The sequence below is a fragment of the Pelodiscus sinensis genome, chromosome 29, assembly GCF_052426305.1.
Source record: "Pelodiscus sinensis isolate ZL-2025 chromosome 29, ASM5242630v1, whole genome shotgun sequence".
Classification (NCBI taxonomy): Eukaryota; Metazoa; Chordata; order Testudines; family Trionychidae; genus Pelodiscus; species Pelodiscus sinensis.
Genome location: NC_143080.1, coordinates 5,626,749 through 5,647,631, shown reverse-complemented (window position 1 = coordinate 5,647,631; position 20,883 = coordinate 5,626,749). Strand labels below are relative to the sequence as shown.

Below are 20,883 nucleotides of genomic sequence, written 5' to 3'. Positions count from 1 at the left end.
AGCTACAAGATTGTGCTGCAGGTGGGGACAGTGCATGAAGCTTTTCCTCTCTTCCCCAGGCCTTGCAGCTGTTTAAAGACAAGTAGGGCACCACAGGCAGCTTTCCTGAGTGCAACGCAGGGGTGGGGCAGGCAGGAAGGCTGACTGAGGTGCCTGCTGTGCCCACATGACAGATTCAGTGTTTGTCCAGCCCTGATATAATATCTGCTCTCTGCTGTGAAACTGATTTATCATGACCGGGGCCTTAGATGTCCCCACATCACCCTGCCCCTACCCAGTGGCAGCATAAAGAGTGGAACAAGTACAACCATCCCTCTGTTCCTTCACCAATACAGAATCCCAGAGGAGTAGGTCTCTGCTGAAGCAGGGAAGGAGTGCAAGTTGTGGAATCCTTGTGGACAACACATGTCAAAGACGCAGTTACTGTACAGTAAATGTTCTCTCTCATAAGTATTTGTTGCACTGTCGTTAGCATATTCTCTGCCCGAGGCTTTTTGCGCAAGGGGTTTTTGTGCAAAAACAAGCAGCATAGACAGATCTGTTTCGTGCAAAAACTCCCTTTTGCGCAAGATCCGTATACCTCCTTTTTTGACAGTGCAAAAAATGCTAATGAGTGCTTCATTAGCATACTCCCTGCCCTCAAGTGTAGACGTAGCCTCATGGACACACAACCTATTCTGTTTATCAGATATCTGTAACAAAGAAAATGAAAGAGTGCATATGATGCCAGACTCCTAAGTAATTTGTGAACTCTAACCTACCTTTTTATTGCTCCTGAATGACTCAGAGATATATCTTTCTTCAAGGTTAATTGTTTCTTTGAGTTATAACAATTCTGTGTAGAAGGGAAATGTGATATCACTGACATTTGGAAAGGAAACTATTCTGTGAAATGTCAGGGGTCCAGTGTGCGTGTGTGTGTGTGCGTGTGCATGGGTGAACTAGAGCAAAGAAATGTCTATGTTTTTTAAGAAATTATTTTGAAAATGTTTTTGAATAAAGGAAACACGTGCACTGGAACAGCTGAATGGTTTTGACTACATATCTGCTTAATGTTAATCATTAACACACAGAGTACAACCTATTGTAGTTGCCAAAATGCAGCTCAAATTAATACATCTATTTTTATCTTATGAGGGTATATAACATGAAAAGAATATTTAATGAAAGGTTATTGGTTTCACTTTAACTTCAGCCACACAAGAGTACTCAAGACAAACTAAATTGGGTAGGTAAGTATATTTACAGAGAAATTAAGTTGGCTAAATGTAATGCCTGGTTTAGCGCCATTGATTCAGTTGCTGCTGTGGAAATGGAGATGAGCAATGAGATTTCAAATGCTCTTGCCCATTATGTTGCATTTACATATATCTTATGACAAAGTAATATTTGTTTTATTTTCAAGTGTACTAAAGTTTTTTTATTTTAAATTATAGTACTGATTTCTTGTTTAAAACCAGAATTGTGTTTATATGTAAAATGCCTGACCATTGCTAATGTTACAAATGCTTAATGTCTGTTTTAAATATGGATGCTTTTGTGCATTTATTATCAAATAAATGAACATGGTAAACACAAATGTAATTTTTCTAATCATTGACCTAATTAGATTTTTCCCCTCAAACATACTAACCATCTCTCAGGCAGTGACTTTATTATCTGTAGTAATACATTATTGACTCTAACCAAGTTTTATGTCACTGATAACATCTCTCTTCTTTTTATACAATAATCTACAAATAGAGAGTAAATGTACCTCCTTTGTTATTTTTTCAGAAGGGATATAGAGACTGTGGTAATAGGTATAATGCAATAAATCTTGTTATAGCTTAAATGTGTTTTATCTTTTATATAAAAAAAATCACAAAGAGGGCCCCCGCTACCTAGGGGCACAGTGGAACACCACAAACAGATTAACGTTTTGTTACTTCACCCAGGTAATGTGAGCAAGATGCTGAGAGTTGGTGACATTGACCCCAATATAACTGTGTGTCAGCAGAGGTGGAGTTTACATCTGTCATGCCTCTTTTTCAGATAAAGTATAAAGGTTCAAGAAGCAGACAGTCCTCTCCATTCTAGCTGCTCTAAGGCTTGTGGTGCTTTAACTATTAAATTAAAACAAATACCACCAATGGAATTCTCTAGTCAAAGCTACCGTACCAGTACAAGCTCCAATTTCCAGCCTACTGCACCCAGCATAGGTGGTTCAACCTACAAGAAAGCAATTATACGAAAATATCAGGCACCAAGTGTCTATGGGGGAGCTGGTGGCTATGGCACCCGCATTTCCACCGGCACTAACTATGCAGGAGGCTTGGGTAGCGGCTTTGGCAGTGGATTTAAGCTTAGAACCAGCGGTAGTGACATCCTGCTTGCTGGAAATGGGAAACTGACCATGCAAAATTTGAATGAACGTTTGGCTTCCTATCTGGAGAAAGTACATTTTCTAGAAAAGACTAACATCGAGCTTGAAAAGAAGATCAGGGAGTGGTATGCGAATAGCTCCTCAGTTATAAGGCATGACCACAGTCCATATTTTAAAACCATTAAAGACCTCCAAAACCAGGTAAGAAATAAAAAATTATCCATTATTTTGCAACTTGATATGCTTCTGTACTCCAATTATTACTGAATGAGGACAGTCAGCTAGCTATAGAACATATATTTTTCAATTCTCTGCAGTCTAACTGTAGATACATTCGACAAGGAGTCCTGTAGCAACCTCATAGACTAACAGATGTATTGGAGCATAAGCTTTCGTGGGCAAAGACCCACTTCGTCAGATGCATGTCAATGTAGGTACATTGACCATTCAAACCTTAGCAAACTGCAGGTTAAACTGTGATGTGACAAACTGACTTTGCATATTTTATATTGCTATACCAGTTCAAAATCCATCATAAAGATTGAATTAATTCTTCTATAATTACATAATATAGAGTCTTTCAGCTATAGATTTCAAAGTAGGGCTTTCCAGAGAAGACATAATTATCCCTATTTTACAGCTGAGGAAACTGAGGTCACTGGCCAAGGTCGTAAAACTGATAGAGGATAGAACTCATGTCTCATGCCTATCATTATAGTGCCCTATTTAATTAATCACACTCACAAGTGGAGTGTGGGAATATAAAACTTTAATTCTTTCCTCAGTGTTGTTACAAGTCAGACACTAAGTTAAACCACTTACCTTCATCTTAATGTAAATTATTTCCAAAATTCTAAGTATACATTCCCAGAGAAGGCTTTAAAGGTTTTGAAAATACTATTACAGTTTGTCATAATGTGCATATCATTGACAAGTACTATCTCAATATTATTAAATCAAAAAAGTTCAGGATAAAGTGAAATTATGGATCAGTTTTACACCTACAAAGGGAGGAAATGTAGTGTAAATGGTAACATTCCTTTCTTAGCTCATCTTTATTTGACTCTTTAAAAGATCTCCCAGTATCCATCAATTTTATTTATTTACTACGGGGAGTCTTAAGATAGCATTTTGGTTTTCTTAATGGATTGACTTGTATTTGTGGGCTTTGTGTCAGACTTTCAGACTGTTTAACTTTCTGTGTGTGTGCGTGTGCGTGTGTGTGTGCGTGCATGCACAGGTGTGGGTGCTTAATCTAATCTCTTCTCTTATACCTGGACAACAGTAAATAAACAGACTCTTGTTACCTGGGAGGGGCTGTTTTTTGAGGAAATCTAAAAATCCAAAGTACTCCTTGCTGTCTCATAATTCACCAAAATTCCCAAGTAATTTCAGTAACCATTTTTATGTAAATATTTTGTTTTAAGTATTAATTTTTGCATAAATAGCTATCTTTTCAACTGGCAAAGCAGCAGTAAAGGAAAATGACTCATAATTTCACATATTGGCCCCCATGTTGCTAGCATTACAAATCTTACATTGCCAAGAGATGGTCTCTAAAATCGAGATGTTCAGCAATGTGGATTAAGGTGTTGAACCTGATTTGAAAATCCAGTTCATTGTAGATATAGAAGGAATTCACTTTCTGACTGCTGAGCAAACTAAGTGCAGCTTTTTCATTTACTGTAAACTAGTCATTAAGCTATGTTCTCCATATGACAGTGTTATCTTATTCTCTTATCTATCTGTTATATAGAAACTCAAATTTGCCTCTCTCACGGTCAAACAAAAGGTATTACATCACCCAACTTGTCTCTCCTACATAGGCAAGCACAGCACATTTCATTAGGGTGATATGGAATTTTTTTTAAGGCGAACATTTATTGAATACTCAATCATAAAGGACATTATTTTTATTCATCAAACAAACTAAAGAAACTAAAACTTAACTAAACTTAATTTTTTAAAAATTAACTACTAAACTTTACTTAAAAGAGCTTCTCATGCGATTAAATTAAAACGCAAAGCCTTTTTTTTTTTGAGACATTAGGGTGTGCTTGGGCACACCCAGCACACCCCCCGCGCACACCTATGCTCTCCTATATTTGACCTATAGCAGTGGCAGGTAATCTGTGGACTCTGGGCAAGGCCCATTGGGGTTCTATGCGTGGCCTGTGACACATTTTGTTTACCATTGCCCGTATGCAGGATTGCCAGATTCCGCTGGTTCCCATCCACATCATTTTTTCCCGACTGGTATTACTAAAGTGACACGCACATAAAGCAAGGCCACGTGAAGTGATGGGCGTGCTGATTGCACACAACATTGACTCCCTCTGCATCCAGTCAAAGTGCTATGGTGACCCCAGAACGCCCCACAAATTCTATGTATGCAAATGCAGTTAGCAAAACTACTGGATCCCAGGAGACCATCTCGGATACGACAATCTTGCAGCCCACTGTGATGAAGGAGGGCCACACATGCCGTCCACTCACTAGCCTACATTGCCCATCGCTGATCAATAGGTATTCTTCATGAGGTTCCATTTGTACACCTGCCAAAGATCTCCCATGTCAAAATATCATAAGAACATAAGAATGGCCATCAGACCAAAGGTCCATCTTGCCCAGTAGCCTGTCTACCGACAGTGGCCAGCACCAGGTGCCCCAGAGGGGGTGGACCGAAGACAATGATCAAGCGATTTGTCTCGTGCCATCCATCTCCAGCTTCTGACAAACAGAGGCTAGGGACACCATTAACAGAAAGCATATCACCATTAACAGAAAGCATGCTATTAAGGTTATGACATGAGGGAGGAAAATATGGAAAGAATCAATTACATATATTACACTACACTTAATTTGCATCATGGCTTTTTATATTCCTGAAGCTTTAAAAAAAAATTCAAAAAGTGGCATTAAACTCTCTTCTTAATTTTAATAAAATGGCTCTCTATTCCATTTCATTTTTTTCTGTTGCAAATATGAACCTTGAGATTTTGATAAGCCTCTCCTCAACATTGCCCATGGTTTGTATTTTAATTTTTGGTGGACTTGTGATTTTTCTTTTTTTACAGCTGAGTGATATCTTTTGGCCAGCTTACAAGTTACATTTTATAATTTTTCCTAAATTCTTTGTGGCACAGTCCAAGATATTCTGTTCCAGGAATTTTTACAAAAAAGATCTGCTCTATTTTGTACCAGACCTGGTGCAATCTGATGTATCCCAAAGGAGGTGAAAAAAGAATCGATCTTCAGATGTAGCTAAGAATAAAAATAAACCATGTCAGGAATGCTTTAGCTAAAGATGGAAATGAAATCTACCAGAAACAGGGGAATGTGTGCACCTGCTCACACAAATGGAAACACAATGTATGTTTGGGTACATGCACTAACATTACTTACATTTTCCTTCTTAATTCTCCTCCCTAATGTAACATTATTTACATTTTCCTTTGTCTTAATTTTCTTCCTTGGTCTTTCAAAGTCTGTAGGTTTTTTCTTGTTTTGGAAATGATAAGCTTGAAATAATGGCAAAATGTCAACAATATCACTTATCTTTTTTTTGTAGAAACAGGATTAAAGTTTGTAATAACATAAATCAATCTTTAAGTTAATACTGGGACATAAATAAAAAAAACTAGAAGTACAGTGTTTAGGATATCTCTTTTTTCACAATTTTATCTGTATTTCAGTGTGGTTTCCTTTTATTTTCATTTGCTTTGTATTCTTTATGAAAATGTCAACAATAAGAAAGTTATACTTCATGGAAAATATATAGACAGAGCTGAATGAAATAGAGCAGTGTTTCTTAAACTTTTTAAGACCGAGGAACACCAAACAATAATTATTTTTATGAGGAACACCAAGGATTTTTTGTTAAGGAAAAAAAGGTTGGGTGGAGGGGGGGGAAGGGTCAGGGGAAAGTTATTGAGAAAAAAAAGGGTTGGGGGAAGTTATTGAGGAAAAAAAAAGGTTGCCTGCCCTTTAAGGGCAGCCATTTTGAATTCTGTTGTTCTCCATGGCACATGGCACACCTCTGATTGCCTCGCGGCACACGGGTATACCAAGGAGCACAATTTAAGAAATACTGAAATAGAGCTTTGTCAGTGCTCACTGGACTCCTCCTGCTCTATGAATATTAAGGAACACCTGAATTTTTGGTTTCAGAGCAGGCACAAAGATCCTATGATCACATTACAAAGACTTTATTTATGTTATATGAAAAGGCTGATATTAAATTGGCATCAGATTTTCAAAAATGCACTTGAAGAAATGTGTATGTCAGAGCTATTTAACACATGGCCCACGGGCTGCCTTTGCAGCCTGCGGTGCAGTTTGGGTTTACACGGGGCTCAACACGTGGCCCGCAGGTGGGATCCTTTGAACATGGCCTCCACTGGGAAAATGCTCCACAATAGTGAGGCATCTCCCAGGCGGGTTGAGCACTGAAAGATGCAAGCGGACAGGCTGGCTAGAATATAGGGTGTCGGCATTTCTAGCCCCCAGGGAGGAGATGCCAGAAGCACCGGGGCATTGTGGGAAGTGCTGGCTGCTTAGCCTAGTGGGCAGAACCTGAGAGGTGCTGACTGGTTCACACCTCCCACGTTTGGGTCTGGTGCCGTGGCTTAATCTTTGTATTCTGCCCGTCAGTGTGAAAGAAGCTATTTGCATATATTTGTATATATATTTGCATGTCTATGCAACCACACTTAATTTGGGGCCCTCAGCATATGCAATGAATATCATTGTGGCCCCCGGGGCTTCCAAAGTTGAAGAGTCCTGGTGTATACGTATTCTTGAATTGAGTGAACAGAATTCCACTGACCACCCAAATACTAATTTGCATGCATGCACAGCTACTGCAGGTGTGCAGTGGTATCAAGCTTGTGAAGGTGCAGAAGAGATTAAGCTTGTGTAGGTCAGGCTTGCACTAATGTTTATTGGGTTTTTTAAGCAGTCAAAGCATTCTTCCCTCCATCTGGCATCTGTTCATGTTATACAGTACCTAGTTTTCACTGCCAATTCTGACTTGCCTGCATTCTTAATCAGCGTTTTGATCCACACTAGCTGTGGTTAGGATTGCCAGATAGTTTCACAAAAAATACCGAACATGGTGGGAAAAAATGGTTGAGCAAAAAAACCCATGGGGACCAAAGTTGTTGAGGAAAAAAACTCCAGTGCACAAAAAAAAAAGGTCATGGCAGGGGCAGGGGAAAAATGTCCCAAGTGGCCTTCCATCCGAGAAAAACAGAAAATACCAGACATTTTACATGTCTGTTATTTTCTATGTTTTTTTATAGGACAAAAGCCGCAATTACCGGGCTGTCCAAGCAACCCTAGATGTGGTCCATATACGCTTCAGGTCTTTTGTGAAAATGCCTTGCCTCAAGGGCACCATTTATGAAATGTTTTGTGCAGGGGTCAGTAGCCCACCCCCCTAAAATTTGAACCCCTGGATTGGATTTCATTGGATTAAGTCTGTTTAAAGCACATGTTCTAACTCCAGAGGCAGCTCTTAGCTGCAACAGATTTTGTGTTGCTCCTAACTATGCCTTTGGAGCAGGGAGTGCAGAGTGATTAAGATAACAAAAGGCTTGTCATTCAAATAATTGAAGGATAGTTAGATCATCATGAAAACATTGCCAAGTACAGGCAGTCCCCGAGTTACGCGGATCCGACTTATGTCGGATCCGCAGTTACGAACGGGGCCATTCCTCTCCCTGGTCTCCAGCAGACCAGGGAGAGGAAGCAAAGCGGCGGAACACGTGGGCAGCGGACAGGGCTGTCCGCTGCCCACGCGCTCCGAGGCTTGGCTCTGCTTTGGCCCCCCCCCCCCCGCCCGTCCCCCTGGTCTGCAGACCAGGGGGACCGGGGGGGGGCAAAGCAGAGCCAAGCCACGGAGCGCCCGGCCAGCTGACAGCCCAGACGCGTCTGGGCTGTCAGCTGGCCGGGCGCTCCGTGGCTTGGCTCTGCTTTGCCCCCCCCCCCGGTCCCCCTGGTCTGCAGACCAGGGGGACGGGCGGGGGACGGGGGGAGCAAAGCAGAGCCAAGCAGAGCCAAGCCGTGGAGCGCGCGGTCAGTTGGCAGCGCGCTCCGCGGCTTGGCTCTGCTTTGCCCCCTCCCTCCCCCTGGTCTGCAGACCAGGGGGACGGAGGGGACGGGGGGGGCAAAGCAGAGCCAAGCCGCGGAGCGCGCGGTCAGCTGACAGCTGGCCGCGGCCTCCGCAGCTTGGCTCTGCTTTGGCCCCCCCCATCCCCATGGTCTGCAGACCAGGGGGACGGGGGGGCAAAGCAGAGCAAAGCGGCAGAGCACGCGGGCAGCGGACAGCCCAGACGCGTCTGGGCTGTCCGCTGCCCGCGTGTTCCGCCGCTTTGCTCCCCGTCCCCCTGGTCTGCAGACCAGGGGGACGGGGAGCAAAGCAGAGCAAAGCCACGGAGCCCGAGGGCAGCAGGACAGCCACGGCGCGTCTGGGCTGTCCCGCTGCCCCCGTGCGCCGTGGCTTTGCTCCGGACACCTGTGGTACAGCAGCTGGGGCGCTGCCAGTTGGTCCCGTAGCGCCGCTCTGGGCGCTACTGGACCAACCGGGCAGCACCCCAGCTGTTCTGCCCCAGGCGTCCTGATTCAGCCACTGCTGGTCAGATTCAGCAGCGGCTGAATCAGGACGCCTGGGGCAGAGCAGCTTGGGTGCTGCTGGGTTGGTCCAGTAGCGCCGAGGAGCGGCGGCGCTACTGGACCAACCCAGCAGCACCCCAGCTGCTCTGCCCCAGGCGTCCCCAAGTCAGCCGCTGCTGAAACTGACCAGTGGCTGACTACAGGAAGCCCCTGCCCCGGGCTTCCTGGAATCAGCCGCTGATCAGTTTCAGTAGCAGCTGACTTGGGGATGCCTGGGGTTCTTAAGTTGAATCTGTATGTAAGTCAGAACTGGCGTCCAGATTCAGCCGCTGTTGAAACTGATCAGTTTCAGCAGCGGCTGAATCTGGACGCCAGTTCCGACTTACATACAGATTCAACTTAAGAACAAACCTACAGTCCCTATCTTGTACGTAACCCGGGGACTGCCTGTACAGTACTCTGCTTGAAAGATCTGCATTTGGAACACTACTCATCTGTGGAAGTGGGTTTTCCCCATGAAAGCTCATGAATGATTATTTGTTGCTTGAAAAAGGCATAAACAATGAGGTAGCAACATTTGTAGATGATACAAAATTACTCAAAATAGTTAAGACCAAATCTCACAAAACTGGATGAATGGGCAATACAAGGGCAGATGGAATTCAGTGTTGATACATGCAAAGTAATGCACATGGAAAAATATAATCCCAGCTATACATATATAAAAATGATGGGGTCTAAAATAGCTGTTACCACTCAAGAAAGAGCTCTTGGAATCATTGTGAAAAGTTCTCTGAAAACATCTGTTCAATGTGCAGTAGCAGTCTAACAAGCTAACAGAATATTGGGAGTCATTAGCAAAGGAATAGATCATAAGACACAAAATATCATATTGCCTCTATGTAAAGTCATGGTATGCCTACATCTTGAATACTGCATGCAGACCTGGGCACCCCATCTAAAAAAAGATACACTGGATTTGGAAAAGGTACGGAAAGGGCAACAAATATTATTACAGGTAAGGAACAAAGTTTACATATGAGGAGAGATTAACAAGATTGGGACTTTTCAGCGTGGAAAAGAAAGGATACCTGGAGCTGTCTCTGTCTCAGACATGAGTCCATGACAGGCTCATGTTAGGGGGAGCACAGGCAGAGGCTGCTCCAACTGGATTGGAAGAGCCTAGGCAGGGGTGGGGGAGAGAGGAGACAGGAGAGGCTGCCGTGGGGGGTCCCAACATCCTGTGGACAGGAGCTACTGCTGGAGAAGCCTATGTCTGTGGCCATCCCAGGCTACCTCAGTCAGAGGCTGCTTCAGGGCAGCCTCCCACCCCATCCCCACTGCAGCAGCCTTTGTCTGGAGGGAGCTCAGACCCCCCCATGGATGGTCTCAGAGTAAAAGGTCTCTGAAGTGTACAGGTAACTGTAGATTGGCTTCCCTAACACCATAAGTTTAGAGAGGAATGTATACGCCTCTATATCAAAACAATCTGATTTCATATTCTAAAATGTCACCCAAAGCTATTTTCATAATATTTACATATTGGTTTGGTGTGTGAACTCCAGATCACTTGATAATCTATCATCCTCTTTTCTAGATCGGTACTGCACATCAGGAAAATGCCCGGCTCATCCTGGAGATTGATAATACCAGGCTGGCATGTGATGACTTTAAAATAAAGTAAGTTTTACGATCAATTAATATGATCTCTTCCCCACTGATACTCAGGTGATCTCTTTGAATGCCAGTGGGTCTTCTGGCAATTGTGTGTTTTAGGAGGGAACTGAATCTGTTCAGACCACTAAAATTGAACAGTAATACAAAATGGACACATTAGTAAAAACCCATCTGCCATATTCCCATTGAGAAACCCTACATATACACTTGTATATCTTGTCTTGATAATAAAGTTAGAGGAGTTAAAATTGAGAATCAAATTGTTCGTCTCTAGAGTTAGTAAAAAGGCAACCTGCAGACTGAGTCTCTAGTTTGTAATAGTGATTCTCTGAGATAGGCCTGCAGTCCCACCTTATTACAATAAAGCATATCAGTAATTACATATTAATTGTGCATTAGCAATTACATACTAATGATGCTGTAATGAATACTTCTTTTCCAGGTATGAGAATGAGCTAGCAATCAAGCAAAATGTGGAAAATGACCTTGCTGGACTACTTAGAGTCCTTGACGACATGACCTTGTCAAGGGCAGATTTAGAGCTACAGATTGAAGGTGTGAATGAAGAGCTGGCTTTCCTCAAGAAAAACCACGAAGAGGTGAGAGCAGGGGTAGCCAACCCATGGCTTGTGAGCCACATGTGGCTCTTCACTGCAGAAAGTGTGGCTTGTGGCGCCGTTCCTGTGCCCCCTGTGCTCACCGAATGCAGGGGAGCCGTCTGGCGCGGCAAGGCAAAATGGCACGGCATCTTTTTTTTTTCAAAAAAATTTTCCCCTCAGCTCTTTGTGCTATGTCCACCACTATTTTGGCTCTTTGCCTGTAATGGGGTGGCCATCCGTGGGTGAGAGATTCAGAGAAACTCGTTCAGAATTCCCACAGAATTCCCTTACTGCAGAAAGTTTAACAGGTAGTTCGAACTAGGTCTTTATTTCAAATGCCCGTTTCGCTGCCGCATGTAGACACGGGCAGTTAGTCCGGGCTTGTAAATTTCAAAAATGGTGACCGTCCGGGAAAATGCAAATCAAGCACGGTATATTTAAATCCTGGGCTTGATTTGTGATTCTGAATGCCTACATTAGCCTCCCTAGTTCGAACTAGGGGGCTAGTGTAGACATAACCCATGATCTTGAGGAACTCATTTAACTTAATCATAGAATCCCAGAATTGGAAGGGACTTCAAAAGGTCATCAAGTCCAGTCCCCTGCCCTCATGGCAGGACCAAGCACCATCTAGATCAGGGTGGGCAATAATTTTTGACGGGGGCCACTCCAAGATTTTGGAAAGTGGTCAAGGGCCGCACTCCTCCAGGATATTAATGGAGGAATTCGAGTCTGGGATGGAGGTTGGGTGCAGAAGGGGTCTTGGGAAAAGGGACTGGGGTGCAGGAGGGAGAATGGGGTCTGGGAGGGAGTTTGGGTGAAGGAGGCAGTTGTGACCTATGTCAGGGGACTAGTATGCAGGATTTTGGGATGTGACCTGGGGTAGGAGGGGATTGGGATCTGGGGCAGGGAATTGGGGTGCCAGATTTGGGAGGGGGTCTGGGTGTAGGAGGAGGCAGAGGGTATGGGTATGTAGAGGGGGGCAGAAGGTTGGAGAAGGGAGAGGCTGGGATGCTGGAGGCAGGCTCTGGCTGGGAGGCGCTTACCAGCAGAAACCTGAGGCAGCTGCTCGCTCCACATGGCTCCACTCCAGGCATGAGAGGGAGGGGGAAGGGGTCAAGGAGGAAGGGAGAAGGCTTCCTACACTGCTCCTGCTGCCAGGAAAAATTCTCAGCTCCTACTGGACAGAAACTGAGAGATTAGCCAATGGGAACTAAGGGTATGTCTACACTACCCCGCTAGTTTGAACTAGGGGGGTAATGTAGGCATACCACACTTGCAAATGAAGCCCGGGATTTGAATTTCCCGGGCTTCATTTGCATAAGCGGGGAGCCGCCATTTTTAAAACCCCGCTGGTTCGAACCCCGTGCAGCGCGGCTACACGGGGCTCGAACTAGGTAGTTCGGACTAGGCTTCCTATTCCAAACTACCGGTACACCTAACCTGCTCTTAAATATCTCTAATGATGGAGATTCCACAACCTCCCTAGGCAGTTTATTCCAGTGCTTAACCACCCAGACAGGAAGTTTTTCCTAATGTCTAACCTAAACTTCTCATGCTGCAATTTAAGTCCATTGCTTCTTGTCCTATTCTCAGAGGCCAAGGAGAACAGTTATTCCCCCTCCTCCTTGTAACTTCCTTTTAGATACTTGAAAACCGCTATCATGTTCCCCCATCAGTCTTCTCCTTTCCAATCTAAACAAATCCAGTTCTTTCAGTCTTTCGTCATAGATCATGTTTTCTAGCCCTTTAAATCATTGTTGCTGTTCTCTGTATCTTCTCAAATTTCTCAACATCTTTCAAAAAATGTGGTGCCCAGAACTGGACACAATTCTCCAGATGAGGACTAATCAGGGCAGAGTAGAGCAGAAGAATTACTTCTCATGTCTTGCTCACAATAGTCCTGTTAATGCAACAGAGTGTGTCTAGACTACACGGATTTGTCGACAAAGTGGACTTTTGTCAACAAAACTATACCTGCGTCTACACTACCGCCGAGTTCTGTCAACATAACATCGACAGAACGCGGCAGTTTTGTTGACGGCAGTAAACCTCATTCTACAAGAAATAATGCCTTCTATTGACAGAGTTCTGTCGACAGAAGGCGTTATTGCATCTACACTGTCCTTTGTGTCTACACTGTCATGTCAACAAAGCGGCTTGCTTTGTTGACAGAACTGGATGCAGTATAGATGCTCTTTGTCGACAGAGGCTTTGTCAACAGTATCTGACAAAAGCCTGTAGTCTAGACGTACACAGAATGATGTTTGGTTTTTTTGCAACAGTGTCACACTGTTGACTCATTTTTAGCTTGTGGTCCACTAAGATCCCTTTCTGTAGTATTCCTTCCTAGACAGTCGCTTCCCATTTTGTATGCGTGGAGTACTCTGCGTTTATCCTTACTGAACTTCATCCTGTTTATATCATCCAATTTCTCATTTGTCCAGATCATTTTAAATTCTAATCCTATCCTCCAAAGTACTTGTAACCCCTTTCAGCTTGGCATCATCCACAAACTTTACAAGTGTACTCTCTATGCCATTATCTAAATTGTTGATGAAGATATTGAACAGACCTGGTCCCAAAACTGATCCCTGCATGATCCTATTTATTATGCCCTTCCCACATGACTGTAGACCAGTGATCCCCAACACGGTGCCCGCAAGCGCCATGGCACCCGCGGGGCCATTTGTGTGTGCCTGCCAAGTGCTCGGGGCTGGCCTGGCCCCGGGCACGTGGTGCATGCATCGTGCCGGAGCCGGCCCAGGCGCATGGTAAGCGCCGGCCCCCGGGAGCGCCGCAAATTGGCCGCTCGTGCCCATGGCGCGCGGCGCTTGGGGAGGAGGGGCGCTGGCCCCAGGTGCACGGCGCTTAGGAGGCGCGCCAGCCTGGGCGCGCAGCGCTTGAGGGAGGTGGGGGCGCCGGCCTCGGGCGCGTGGCATTTGGAGGGGGCAGCGGCCCCCGGCGCGCGGCGCTTGCAGGCGGGGACTGGCTTTATAATGTCTTTGTTAAGCCCAGGGAAACAGAGTCAAATCTGTAGATGAATACCAATTTGTAGATGTCAAGTATCAGAGGGGTAGCTGTGTTAGTCTGAATCTTGCAAAAGCGGTGAGGAGTCCTGTGGCACCTTATAGACTAACAGAAGTGTTGGAGCATAAGCTTTCGTGGGCAAAGACCCACTTCGTCATCTGACATGCATCTGACGAAGTGGGTCTTTGCCCACGAAAGCTTATGCTCCAACACTTCGGTTAGTCTATAAGGTGCCACAGAACTCCTCGTCAAATTTGTAGATGAATACTAATTGCACAATATCACTCTGTATTTGGCTGGTGACATTCCTTTGTAGAATGGCTACTTTTAAGCCCATGATGGAGTGATCAAACAGGTTAAAATGTTCCCCTACAGGTTTATGTGTGTTACCATTTCTGATGTCTGAGTTGTGTTCATTTATTCTTTGTCATAGAGACTGTCCAGTTTGGCCAATATACATGGCATTGGGGCATTGCTGGCACGTAATGGCATATGGTTATCCAACCAATTATGCACCCACCTTATAATAGCCCCATCCAGGTTGTATTTCCCTAGTTTATCTATAAGGCAGTGTCTAAACTACATGCCTCTGTCGGCAGAGGCATATAGATTAGACACATAGGCAAAGGCAAATGAAGCCGCGATTTAAATGATCACGGCTTCATTTACTTTTACATGGCTGCCGCACTGAGCCGACAAACAGCTGATCAGCTGTTTGTCGGCTCACTCGCTAGTCTGGACGCTCCCCTGCCCACATCAAAGCCCTTTGTCGGCAGCCCCGTTATTCCTTGTGGAATGAGGTTTACCGGGGCTGCCGACAAAGGGCTTTGATGTCGACAGGGGGAACGTCCAGACTAGCGCGCAAGCCGACAAACAGCTGATCAGCTGTTTGTTGGCTCAGCATGGCAGCCATGTAAATGTAAATGAAGCCGCAATCATTTAAATCGCGGCTTCATTTGCCTTTGCCAAAACAACAAATCTACATGGCTCCGTTGATGGAGCCATGTAGTCTAGACGTACCCTAAGAGGGCCATGTGAGACTGTATCAAATGTTTTACTAAAGTTTTACTCCTAAGGCTTGTTATCCTATCAAAGAAAGCTATCAGGTTGGTTTGACATAATTTTGTTCTTTACAAATCAGTCCTGACTGTTATTTATCACCTTATTATCACCTTATTATTTCTCCTCTGTGTATCTCAGTTTTCCTTGCCATAAAATGGGGAAAACAGTGCACCAGAGGAGTGTTGTGAGGCTTTAATTATATTTGAAAAGTGACTGAGATTCTCGGAAGATAGCTCTGCTATTGCTATGCATTTTGAATGTGTTTCTCTTCCTATTTAAAAGCTTCACTGCTGTTCATAAATACAGATCTATAATTATATAATTAATGGTTTGTAGGAAGTCGGTCAACTGCGTAAACTGCTAGGTGGCACAGTTAATGTAGAAGTGGATGCTGCTCCAAGAATTGATCTTGCCAAGATTATGGACAACATGAGAGAGCAATATGAAAGCATGGCAGAAAAGAATCGTCAAGAGGCCAAAGACCGCTTTGATAAACTGGTAAAGTCTCACAGATCACATAGCAGCAGCACCTCACAAGGAATTCAGGGAAGATTGAAAATTGAGCTTCACTTCCTATACACCTTCTTTTTCATTCTGTATATTTCAGACAGAAGAAGTGAACCAGGAAGTCGCTATTAACATTGAACAAGTGCAAAACCAAAAAACGGAGATCACAGATCTGAGACGCAACTTCCAAGGCCTGGAGATAGAACTTCAGTCCCAGCTTAGTATGGTAAAGCATATATAAAATGTAACATTGAGAACATCTTTACCAGGCAATTCTTTAGATTAGCACAGAGACTTGAATAATACAAATCCATAAAGTCCTCTATTATTTCACCTTCTGCAGAAAAAGGCTTTAGAAGACACCCTGGCTCAAACTGAAGAACTTTATGGTTCACGACTTGCCCAAATACAGGCTTCCATTGGCAATGCTGAGGCACAGCTGATGCAGCTTCGAGCTGATATGGAAAGCCAGAGTAGTGAGTACAATATTCTCCTGGACATAAAGACCCGGCTGGAAACGGAGATTGCCACATACCGACGCTTACTGGAGGGAGATGATAGTGGGTAAGGAATTGAGTATCAGTGAAGGTCGTTATTTAGTTGTTTTATATCAAGTCAGAAATCATTGTAATTACTCTTTATAAAGGCTGGCTATGGGTAAAAAGAGGACAGATGTTGAATTACACTTGCATTTAATAAAAGGAAGAAATAAAGGATCCTTCTGCATATTAAAATCTTCCTGACAATGTTCCTGACAATGCTGGATACTCTCCTGGTGGTGTTTAGTCTGGCCAACACTAGACAAACAAGCAAACTGAGAAGGAAATAATGCTCTAAAATCTTAACCACTCTTCCTTCTACTTCCTTTACTCCTCATGAAATGAGGGTTAACAGGAGTTGGAGTAAGAAGTCTGCCATCTCGAAATTATTTCATAATAACAGCTTGCTATGTAGATGTGCACTTTGTTATTTAGAAATAACACCAGTTATTCCGAAATAACACTGCTGTGTAGACGTACGCATAGTTACCTGACACAAAGCTCACTTGCTTAGGCTTTGTTCCATTCCGCCCTTGGAAATAACTTCTTTTAGAACCGAGTGAGATTAATCCAAGGAATTTAACAAGAAAAATAGTGTTTAGCACATGTTAAGTACCCTGCTGTACTGGGGTTTATGTGAACAAATTAAATGTACCAAGATCAGTGATCTCTATATTCCTTGATACTTAATTATAAAGTATGTTTTATTCATATATTTAACAGACATTCCCAAACAGAGATATCTGAGATAGAAGAGACCCAGAGAGGTATGTAACTTAAATTTTTGTTTCCATATTTTTATATTTGGTTGCTACTAATTTGGCTGAATTAAAATTAATTAAACTGATATACAATATTGAGGCACTATACGTTTTTCAGATATAAATACATATTAAATCAGTGAATTCTTATGGCAAAATTGCCAATATATTTGTCTGAGTATAAAATTTTCAATTAAATGTTTCTATTACAAGCATCTTAGAACGATACAATTTGCAGAAAACTCAAGCATCAAAATATGCTCAGGAGGAATAAAGGACTCATTCAGAACAAGGCTCTGTAAAAGTTCAGGGTGACGTTCAGGACATGCAGTAGGTAGGGAAACCGTATTCTGTACACCAAGAAAGAAAGTTTCCTATAAAAAAATGTCTGCTAGTACTGGCGCCTCCTTGTGTTAAACAGTATATTCTTCAAGCGATCACTTGCATTATTCTTGATACTTCCTTTTCACATAGATATTTTCCACACCTTCGCCCTTGATCTGGCTCAGCCCATACCTGAATTGGACCTGCCTGGTGTGGCAACCTCAGGACCTGACCAGTCCCAAATGAGAGAATTTGCTGCACCAGGGAAGGTCCCCTGCATCAACCCTCCATCTGCTGCTGGCTTGCTACTGCTCCAGCAGGCACTCTGCCTCTGACATTCTCCTCCTCCTTCCCCTGCTAGCCTGGCCAGGCTGCTCACACAGATGCTGCTCCAGCCCTAGCCCCAGCACTGGCAAGGGCTGCCGTGGGGCTTCAGCCCTGGCTCTGCTTGCCACGGGGGTGCCATAGGGTTCTGGTCCCAGCCTCACTTGCTGAGGGCTGTTGTGGAGCTCTGACTCTGCCCCCAGCTGGTCTGCCAGCCCTGCTGCCCCTAGCCCCAGTTGGCCCTCCAGTCATTAGGCTCCAAGCTTCTCTGTCATAGGATCATCTGTGGTCCTGATGGATCATAGATTTTGCCAGACCAGAAAGGGCTGGTTTTCGGAGCTGTGACCTGTACTTTGTTTATTCTTTTCCGTAATGAGGAATTTTGTCCAACACCTGGACATGAATCTTTCCATTTCTCCCGGCTATGACCAGAAGGTTCTCTACTAATATGACACTTGATTACTTAGAATTTTTATTTCAGACTGAAATTAGCATGCCATTTACACTGCAGAAGAAGCTCAGTATCTATTTTACAATAAATTGAACATTCATTCATAAAGCCCCTTTTAATTTGGAAAGCAAAATCATACATACTCAGTAATTTAACTTTTCTTTTTCATATTGATTCCAATTTTCTGTGTGCCACTTGATTATGCTAATGGGGCATTAAGCGACTCCTTCCAAATGTGTTTGCTCAGCAAGCTCAAAAACAAAAAGTATAGCACTGTTTACTAAAGTAAGCATAAAAATGCATTCCACTTTTAATATAAATGTTCTTAATTAAAACTCTTTGTCAATTTACTTCCAGAAATAAATAAAATTAGGAAGATCAAGACAGTTGTTGAGGAGGTGGTTGATGGCAAAGTTGTCTCTTCCGAAATCAAAGAGATTGAAGAGAAAATATGAGCAGCGTCAGCAAGGAGATGCCTCAAAGCTTTTTATGTTGGTGGAAAAAAGTACTTGATTAAACTTCAACAGGAGTTGGATTGGACTGTTTGTGGCTATGTCTACACTGCAGAGTTTTATCACCAAATGTTATACTGCTGTAATTAAACCTCTGTTGCATGTTCACAGTATGCTCCTCGTGTCAGCAGAGTAAATCCATACTAGATAGCCATTCCATTGTGCAAATGAGCATAGGGCGTTTTGGAAAGGATTTGCAATGCCTCGTGAGGTAGGTACATACATTGTTGCAGGTTTCTCGATTCCATCGATCCATGGGCATCCTACTAGATTTTGCTAGCTGCTTTTCAACTAAAGTGTTGGTTGGAGTAGGGACAACATGTGACAAAAAGGGTATGTAGGTGAGGGAGAGCGAGAGACAGAGCGTGTTGCGGGATTGTACGTGTTAAGGGAGAGCGAGTGTGTTAGCCAGCTGTCTCTAAGTTCAGAAAGCAATAAGGCCTGGAGCAGGGGAGGGGGGACATGCCTGACATCAGCCTCTGCCTCCCGCCCTGGCTCTGCACGGCACAGAAATCTCTCAAGCACATGCACATCCAGCTCTGCCTGCCTGCCTCTATTTTCCTAATGCTGTCAGGACATCCCCAGAGCTGTAAAAGGGGAGGGATGCATGTCTGAAGGGCTGCTGAGTTCCAAATGGTGAATAGTGGTCCAGGCAGGCATTATGGGATACTGGAGTCAATATGGCAATATAGCAATCTTCATCTTCTACATTGATGTACTGTTGCATTAAGTTTGCCACAAAAAGATTTATGCCTCTCATCAAGGTGGTTTCATTTTGCTGCCAAAACTGAAAAGTTTTGTCAGCAAAAATGGAATTTTAATGTATGCACCTCCACAGTTTCATTACCAAAAGCTGCCTTTTTGGCACCAAAACTCTATATTGTAGAAACCTCCACATAAGTCCAATGGTAGACTTTCTATTTACTTCAATGGTACTTGAATCAAGCTGAAAGATAATCTGGGAGTTTTCGACTGGGAAACAACGTGCTTTATCCTCATTTTTGACCATTAATCAAAATTGCTTTGCATCATTAAATTACAAGACACAAATATCTTTAAAAGCTCTTTACTTACATGGTGGGTTGATTACAAAATGAGGGCCATTCAGTGAGAGAATATTGTATGTAGACAAAGTGAATGCCGTTCTATTATAAATCCATAATTATTTCTATATATCTTAACTATGGTACCTATAATTATAGCAATTACTATGGATTTCCTAAGAATAATTAAAAAATAATGTTCAGTAATATGCAATTACGATGTAGTTCTAAGTTTATGAAAAAGCTTAATTATGGTGATCATACAAGTAAGTACAAAAGATTTAGCATGATATCTGTGCCGTGTACTTTAATGTTATTGAAACTTAAATTATCAATATTACTTCCATTGTACTTCTGGTAATAAACTTTACATGTAACATATGGTATCTGTGCATCTGGTGTTACAGTAGACAGCCTACTGGTGTCTGCTTTTCTTGAGTGTGAAGATTAATGTGGTCCTAGTAATTCCAACAATTTGCCAAACTTTTCTCAAAATATGTTAATCCTAGGGTTGCCAGAGTGTTTCGACAAAAATACCGGAGGAGGTTGGGGGAAGCAGGGCTGGTGGGGTAGATGGGGGGAACCAGCCGGTGTGGAGCAGGGCTGGTCGGAAGGATGTTGGTGGGGAGTGGGACTGGCCAGGGGACATCCGGGGGGGGGGAGGAACCAAACCAGCCAGTGGGGAACAGGGCTGGCTGGGAGGAGGTCAGAGGGAGTGGGGCTGGTGGGAGAGATTGGGGGGAACTGGCTGGTGAGGAGCAGGGCTTGTCAGGAAGAGGTTGGGGGGAGCGGGGTTGGCCAGAGGAGATCGGGGGGGAAACGGCCGGCAGGGAGCAGGGCTGGCCAGGAAGAGGTCGGGGGGTGGGGAGCTGGACAGGAGGGAGTCAGGGGGAGCAGGGCTGGCTGGGGAAGTAGAGCGGGGGGTGAGGGGAAACCAGCCAGCAGGGAGCATGGCTGGCCCTGGCGCATGCACATCCCAGGGCATTGCCCATCCCACGCATGGTCCCAGAAGAGCTCACGGGTGAGAGTCTAGCCCTAGGGTTTCTATCCCACTTCCCCTCCCCCCCTACTGCA

General features: G+C 43.8%; 1 protein-coding gene across 1 annotated transcript; it reads left to right on the top strand.

Moving 5' to 3' along the window:
• Positions 1-1,716: 1,716 nt before the first annotated feature.
• Positions 1,717-20,130, top strand: LOC102452037 (keratin, type I cytoskeletal 20). The gene is made up of 8 exons (XM_006114289.5): positions 1,717-2,566; positions 10,578-10,660; positions 11,100-11,256; positions 15,685-15,846; positions 15,956-16,081; positions 16,199-16,419; positions 17,118-17,161; positions 18,612-20,130. Exons 1-8 carry the CDS (start codon positions 2,132-2,134, stop codon positions 18,707-18,709), a joined length of 1,326 nt encoding a protein of 441 aa, XP_006114351.3. The 5' UTR covers positions 1,717-2,131; the 3' UTR covers positions 18,710-20,130.
• Positions 20,131-20,883: the final 753 nt, after the last annotated feature.

Bases quoted from the DNA above. Each gene is read 5' to 3' on its own strand.
- LOC102452037 (XM_006114289.5), top strand. From the start codon at position 2,132: ATGGAATTCTCTAGTCAAAGCTACCGTACCAGTACAAGCTCCAATTTC. The intron at 2,567-10,577 runs GTAAGAAATAAA...CCTCTTTTCTAG, and splicing joins TTAAAGACCTCCAAAACCAG to ATCGGTACTGCACATCAGGA. The intron at 16,420-17,117 runs GTAAGGAATTGA...TATATTTAACAG, and splicing joins CTGGAGGGAGATGATAGTGG to ACATTCCCAAACAGAGATAT.